General features: G+C 40.5%; 1 protein-coding gene across 1 annotated transcript; it reads right to left on the reverse strand.

The window, feature by feature from the left end:
• Positions 1-2,074: 2,074 nt before the first annotated feature.
• Positions 2,075-7,102, reverse strand: cisd2 (CDGSH iron sulfur domain 2). Its single transcript, XM_021619113.3, has 3 exons — positions 6,388-7,102; positions 3,724-3,938; positions 2,075-3,185 (listed from the first exon to the last, which is right to left on the reverse strand). Exons 1-3 carry the CDS (start codon positions 6,488-6,490, stop codon positions 3,096-3,098), a joined length of 408 nt encoding a protein of 135 aa, XP_021474788.1. The 5' UTR covers positions 6,491-7,102; the 3' UTR covers positions 2,075-3,095.
• Between the last annotated feature and the right edge of the window lie 535 nt (positions 7,103-7,637).

Genomic DNA, 7,637 nt, shown 5'->3' on the forward strand with positions numbered 1-7,637 from the left:
ATTGGCATTGAAGGTCCCCAAGAACAGTGGCCTCCATAATTTTTAAATTAAAGACGCTTGGAATCACCAAGACTCCTAGAGCTTGCCACCTAGCCATACTGAGCAATCGGGGGAGAAGGGCCTTGGTCAGGGTGGTGACCAAGAACCCGATGGTCCCTCTGACAGAGCTCCAGAGTTCCTCTGTGGAGATGGGAGAACCTTCCAGAAGGACAACCATCTCTGCAGCACTCCACCAATCAGGCCTTTATGGTAGAGTGGCCAGGCAGAAGCAACATCACAGTAAAAGGCACATGACAGCCCGCTTGGAGTTTTCCAAAAGAGACCTAAATAACTCTGACCATGAGAAACAAGATTATCTGGTCTGATGAAACCAAAATTGAACTCTTTGGCCTGAATGTCAGGCGTCACATCTGGCAGAAACCTTGCACCATCCCTACGGTGATGCATGGTGGTGGCAGCATCGTTCTGTGGGAGTGGCAGGGACTGGGAGACTAGTGAGAATTGAGGGAAAGATGAACAGAGCAAAGTACAGAGATCCTTGATGAAAACCTGCTCCAGAGTGCTCAGGACCTCAGACTGGGGTGAAGGTTCACCTTCCAACAGGACAATGACCCTAAGCACACAGCCAAGACAATGCAGGAGTGGCTTCAGGACAAGTCTCAATGTCCTTGAGTAGCCCAGCCAGAGCCCGGACTTGAACCTGATCGAACATCTCGGGAGAGACCTGAAAATAGTTATGCAGTAAAGCTCCCCATCCAACCTGACAAGACTTGAGAGGATCTGCAGAGAAGCATGGGAGAAACTCCCCGAATACAGGTGTGCCAAGCTTGTAGCGTCATACCCAAGAAAACTCGAGGCTGTAATCGCTACCAAAGATGCTTCAACAAATTACTGAGTAAAGGGTCTGAATAGTTATGTAAATATTGATATTTCAGTTTTATTTTGAATAAATGTGCAAATCTGAAAACCTGTTTTTGCTTTGTCATTTGGGGGTATTTTGTGTAGATTGGGGGGGGGTTAAATCAATTTTAGAATAAGGCTGTAACGTAACAAAATGTGGAGACTGAATACAAGGAGTCTAAATACCTTCCGATTGCACACAATCCACATCTCAAGGCTTAAAAATCCTTCTTTAACCTGTCTCCTCCCCTTTATCTACAGTACACTGATTGAAGTGGATTTAACAAGCGACATCAATAAGGGATCATAGCTTTCACCTGGTCAGTCTGTCATGGAAGGAGCAGGTGTCCTTAATGTTTGTTATTTTTCAGTAAAGGAGAGCCGCACACTCTAATATTTAAGTCCAACGTTGACAGACAAGCGGTCTTATACCCTGATGAAGACAGCTTGTCTGTCGAAACGTTGGACATAAATATTTTTGCATCCGAGCGGCTCTCCTTTATTTGAAGTGTTCTACTCCACTAGCCAGCACCTCGCCTAAATAGGTGTGTTTCTTTCACCTCTAGATTGTCCTTAATGTTAACACTCAGCGTAGAAGCTACATTTTATTTGACCTTTATTTAACTAGGCAAGTCAGTTAAGAACAAATTATTATATTCAACGATGGCCTAGGAACAGTGGGTCAACTGCCTGTTCAGGAGCAGAACGGCAGATTTGTTTTACCTTATCGGCTCAGGTATCCGATCTTGCAACCTTTCAGTTACTAGTCCAACGCTCTAACCACTAGGCTACCCTGCTGCCCCACACGTATTGTAGTCGCCATGTTTTTGTTGTGTGTTAGAGGTGAGCAAAGATCTTATCTTTAATGTGGTGATATTTTATTATATAAAAGGGTCAGATTTTCCTATCACCATCAGAAAGCACAGGTCGGGTCCTAGCGTCAATGTTTTGGAATGGAAAACAGATGCAAATAGTAACTGGTGCTGCACAGGTTATATGTTGGAGTATGAAAACACCACCCAATAGTTGTCAACATTTTTGTTCAGACAAACCCATGGAAAATATGTGTCAAATGATTGTAAATCACTTGTCTAAACAGTTCCCAAAACTTCAAGGCCTACCTGTTTCTTTCTTCTTGCCATTTGACAACACTAATTTTATGAAACAAAGTAACTCAGGTCAATTTTTTTTTATTTTTACAAAAGTACACAGGCGGGCACAGTTTGCCTAAATTCCAGTAAAACATGAAAAATACAGATCTATGTACTGTAATTGGTCATTAACGTAAGGATCAGTAACCAAAGGAGCAGATCCCTTCTTCAAATCTTATGTTGTTGAATTAATTAGGAAATATTTGCATGACATTGTCTGAATGCAAAGGAAATTGGACAACTGACATGTTTGATACTGTAAAGGCAAAAAAATGAATTACTTAAATATTTTGGTGTAGAAAAACAAGGGTTCATTGTTTCTTGAGGGGAGGAGTTTAGTGAAATTAAGATGTTCTGAAATGTCTTAAGATCTTCAGTTTTGAATATGAGGACACACAGTATAGTATGAACACAGAATTAAGGCATGTTTTATAAGGTTATGAACAAAGAGAAATGGCAGGGGGAACTCCTGTAAGTGTTTTTGCATGCAAGTGAAAGACTTCAAGCTTACAGTAGTTCAGACAGTAAATTTTTTCTTTCAACGTAACAAAATATACTACTACCCGAAATAGCAAGTTGCTAGCCTAATTGCAATCAATGTGGTCCCAATAGTTTGGAACCGAGCGGCGCTACCAAGGAGACCAAGGTTAACTGTTGTTTCTAACGAGAGAGTGAGAGATAACAGGACTGGAAAATGGCCACTGTACAAAAACTTGTCAGGAGACAATAAGAGGGAGTGGTGATAACATAAAACCTTTCAAACCTTCTCAGTTATTGCCCATTATTGGCAAGTTCAAATAAATAGGATTCACAAAAGTGTTGATGGTAAAGTCTTTGAGGAGTTAAGGCGTCACCAACATTTCTCCAGCATATCATTACCAAAAGCAAAGTATGCGCCACATTTTTTTTAACCCCAAAAAAAGACAAATTGGCAGAGTGCAAAAGGCCATGCCCTAAAATAGACAAAAAAATAAATGTATTTTTAAAAAGTAACTAAAGACAGAAGGGAATAAAGAAGACAACTCCCTTAGTGTTAAAGATGGATTATAATATCTTCTTCTTGAGTATGAGAGGCCCCACGTTGTCTCCAGTCAACTCGTTGTGCTTTATGTGTGATTTGTCACAAACAGGAAACTGCAACAGGAAACAACTTAATATTAGCTGATACACATAGTACGAGGAATTGCTTATAGATAGGCTAACTAGAGCCCCCCCCCCCCCCCCCCTGCATAGTTGACAATTTATTTAGTCTTATTGCTTCCCCTTGGCCTCAAAAGACTGTGAGAATGGAAAAAGAAACTGCTGACATCCGCATAAATTGCGGAGGTTAGAAGACCACTAGCCATAGCAATAAGTCTTTGCGTCTAACATGATCTAAAATCAATCTCAAGCCAACCCCCCCCCATCCAATTTCCTTGGCCCCAACGCATAAAGGCTGATCGGGGCCTGTATTCAAAAAGCGTCTCAGAGTAGAAATGCGATCTAGGATTAGGTTCCCCCTGTCCATATAGTCTTATTCATGATCTGTCTGGCAACATTGATCCTCAGCACTCCTACTGAGAGACTTTGTGAATATTTTTTATTTATTTAACTAGGCAATATGGGTGCCGAAATTACTAAGAAGGTGTAGTGTTAACAATAACCACTCTACTCTACTTCTAGTCCAATTTACCGTTTTGGAGCGCCAACAGCGGCAGTAGCAGACGTTTGTTCTATTCAAGTCCTCAATATCGATCTCGTTGACCACTTTGGGGTTCTCCTTCTGGATCTTCAGGTTGATCAGGCTGTCCTTCTGCTTCTTCTTCTTGGGCAGGAAGGGCCTGATGGTGAGGTAGCCCAGCAGGGCCAAGATTCCCAGGAGAGGCAGCAACCGGAGCCAGTCAGAGACTGGGAAGAAAACACACACAATCAGACACACACACACAGATGTTGGATCTCCTCAAATTGTTCCACCCCAGCGGTTCCCATAACATTCTGCCTGGGGTGTCCTGTATCAGTGTCCGATGCTATGACGCCTATGGCACCTTTGAGGGCTATGTATTTGAATCTCACGGCAATCAAATGAAATGGCTTTTGATTCAAAAGAAGGGTGCCTAATGGGAGAATGTTGATCTCATTATACGATTTATCTCTAATTCAAAAGGCAAATGTAAAAACACCATCAAATCCGAACAAAATAATAAAATAATTGAATGAGGCGCTCATCCTTGAAGCTGCTAGACTGAATTTGGCTGTACGGAGGCATCGTTTACACAGGCATCCAATTCTGATATTTTTTTCACCAATCACATCAGCTCTGAAAAAAATCTGATGTGAAAGATCGGATCTGATTGGTCAACAATTAGTGAAAAAATACCAGAATTAGTCTGCTTGTGTAAACACAGCCTTTTATATTTTTTCCACTATTTGGTCTTTTGACAGTCTAAACACAGCCATAGTGTCTTTAGATTCCTGCAGGGACATTTCACTTGACTCCCATCTTTTCCTGAGAGTGAAAACATTAAAATGACAAATATAATATAGGCCTGGAAAAAAACTCAGTACTTATGCTACCGACTTCAGGCAATTTATAACTTCAAAGCTACATAGCAATGAAATGAACTATAATTGAGCTTCCATTGCCATGCCAATTATTCCAGTCGCTTCATGTTCATGTATCTCCTATAGATTTGCTAGCGAAGACTTATTAAATCAATGTTTACAACGTCAATGATTCTCAGTATGGAGCACCTCAGGGCAATGGGAGAAACCATAATTTACCACTACTGCTTTCCAGACCTGGTTTCAAATCCTATTTGAATTAATTTCAAATATTGTCTGTGCTTGATTGAGCATGCCTGGCTTAATGGACGAATAGAATAGTCCCAAAACTGCATACCCCTCCCATCTGGCAATCCAGACAGAATAGGGGAAAACACTAAAAGCATTTGAAAGATTTGGAAATATTACTTGAAGCCGGGTCTGCTGCTTTCCTTAGCAAGGGGCATGTAATCTCCACACTCAAGGATATCTGGTATGAAGGCCCAACTCAGAACCCCAGCCACTAGTTTAGGGCTATTTTTAGGTCCCAAATCTGACACTTTCTACAGGGGTGCATTCAGCGTTCACCCCAAAGGTCAAACTTAAGCATTTCTTCAAGTTGTCAAAGCTTGAAACAACTAAGAGGTCTCATAGCTCATTTAAAGCCAACACTTACAGTGGGTTTGTCATAGTACTTAAATTCAAGGCATAACTTTTCAATGTTGTGCACTGACAGCTACTGTCGTCAGACCTTTTTTTTCTCTCACAACTACTCAGAAAAGCTAGTGTGTGAGCCTTGTTCAGGTGTAGGGTGAGAGGAATCTGTTCTCCATTGAGTAAGCATGCCGTCCTAGATATACACTGCTCTATGGGAATACTGTGAGAGCGTATTTAGGGTTTTGCAGCTAAGGCAAAGGAAAGGTTTGTAGACGCACTGTTTAGTGACATCAAATTATATTAGCAGCAGTTTCAAAAGGAACTTCTATAAAGTCTTGTTCGGTGAGTCTGATTAGCCTACATGTGAGTGGTCGGTAACGTCTTACTTGAAGCAGCTTCTCAAGTTTTATTGTCGTCTTATAAACATTTAGACCGCCAATAGGCCTATAGTTGGTTCCCTCTGTTTTTAGGTGACTTTCAGAAGCTAGACACTTTTGCTTCATTGACTGACTGGTCTCAATGTGCCTGCCTGCCATGAGAGCAAGAATCATCACTGCTAATAGCATATACTTTGCTCATGTCAAGCAATGAGCTCCATCAACTGAAGCTTGGAGATTGTTGCTTATGCACACAGGAGTATGTCAAACACACATCACTGTAGCCTGTATATCAAAGTATAAAAGCCTCAACTTGGATTTTAATTTGTACATCTATTTTGTTGTAGCCTCATGTTTCATATGCTTGGAATAACATGGCTTAGTTCCCTTCCATAGCCAAGAGAGGAAATGTGCTACATACAAACGAAACATTTGTTTGCCTACACCTACCGTACAGTACAGTACACTTTATACAATGTTTCCACTCTGAGTCTGATACGTTTGCTTGTACGGTTACAATGTATCTCAAAGTAGTGCACTGTTAAACTACCCTTCAATGTTCAATCAACTTGACTTGAGCCAAGTAAGGAACTTTATTCAATATGAAGTGGATTAGCACTTTAACAGCCACACAGAAAACCCCGACAATCTCTAATAAATTTGAAGAAAAAAAACACATTAAAACTGGCGAACTACTGTGGCTAATCTTGTAGGCGTGCATGCATGGGGACAAGCTTTTCAGTCTTTCCTGTTTTCACCATTGCAACATTGTAACCATTTACCTGTTAACCTCGCAAATCCTCCAATCGTTTCGGGAAGGGGGAGCTTCTTGAGGTAGGCTGGAAGCTGGATTTTTATGATCCTTGAAATCGTTTCTAAAACCATCTTGAATGAAACTATAGGCAGGTTTTAGTATGAGCTGGATATTTCCTGAGGTCCGTTTGCGTCATTACGCTATCTTAGAAGCTCAAGTCTTGACCGGTGCGTAAAAATTGTCCGTGCAATAGAAATAAATAGAGAAGACGCGTAGATGTGTTGGTGAATAGACGCAATTGCGGAAGATGACGCTAAAACATGTAGCCAATGAACGTTGGCAGAGTTGGTGTCATCTGATTGGACAGTTTATAATGGAGCAAATACATAGAAAGTAGCTAATTTAAGCAAACGTGTAATTACTAAGCAAACGTGTAAATGTTTGTATACTCATAATTTAACTCATAATAATAATTTGATTAGAACTTCAAGAGGAAATTAAACAGGCTGGGATGTATCTATTTGCATAGTCATCCAGTCTGTGTATTTGTGTGTGTGTGTGATGTGGGTAGTTGGCTACAAATGGGATCCACTTAAAGGTTTAGGGGCAGTTTAAAATCATATATCTATGTCTTAGGCATCGTTCATAATCTCAAATTATTTCAGTTTAAAAGATGGCCTTTTCTCTCTCCATAGGACACAATGGTTTGTCCTTGTCTCCTCTGTCATGCAATCTGTGGTGATCTAAAAACACAGAAGAGGTGAAGTCTTTGTGAATGATGATGTGTTCAGAGAATTTGCTTACGCCTGTCAAATTATTTCAACTCACCTTTGATGAATGGAAGGACTATTGAAATGCACAGAGGAAAAGCATGCATCCCGTTGTACTTTCCATATCCATTTGATATTTATTTCCTCATGAATCCCCCCCAAAATATAAACTTAACATGTTATGTGTTGGTCCCATGTTTCATAAGGTGAAATAAAATATCTCAGAAACTTTCCATAAGCACAGAAAAACTTATTTCTCCCAAATGCTGTGTAGCATATCAAAAAGCTGATTAAAGAGCATGATCATTGTGCTGGGGAAAATAAATGGCCACTGTAAAATCGACAGTTTTGTCACACAACTCAATGTCACAGATGTCTCAAGTTTTGAGGGATTGTGCAATTGGCATGCTGACTGCAGGAATGTCCACCAGAGCTGTTGCCAAAGAATTGGATGTTAATTTCTATACCATAAGACCCCTCCAACGTTGTTTTAGAGAGTTTGGCAGTA

This window comes from Oncorhynchus mykiss, chromosome 10, assembly GCF_057628025.1.
Source record: "Oncorhynchus mykiss isolate SJ-2025 chromosome 10, ASM5762802v1, whole genome shotgun sequence".
NCBI classification, from domain to species: domain Eukaryota; kingdom Metazoa; phylum Chordata; class Actinopteri; order Salmoniformes; family Salmonidae; genus Oncorhynchus; species Oncorhynchus mykiss.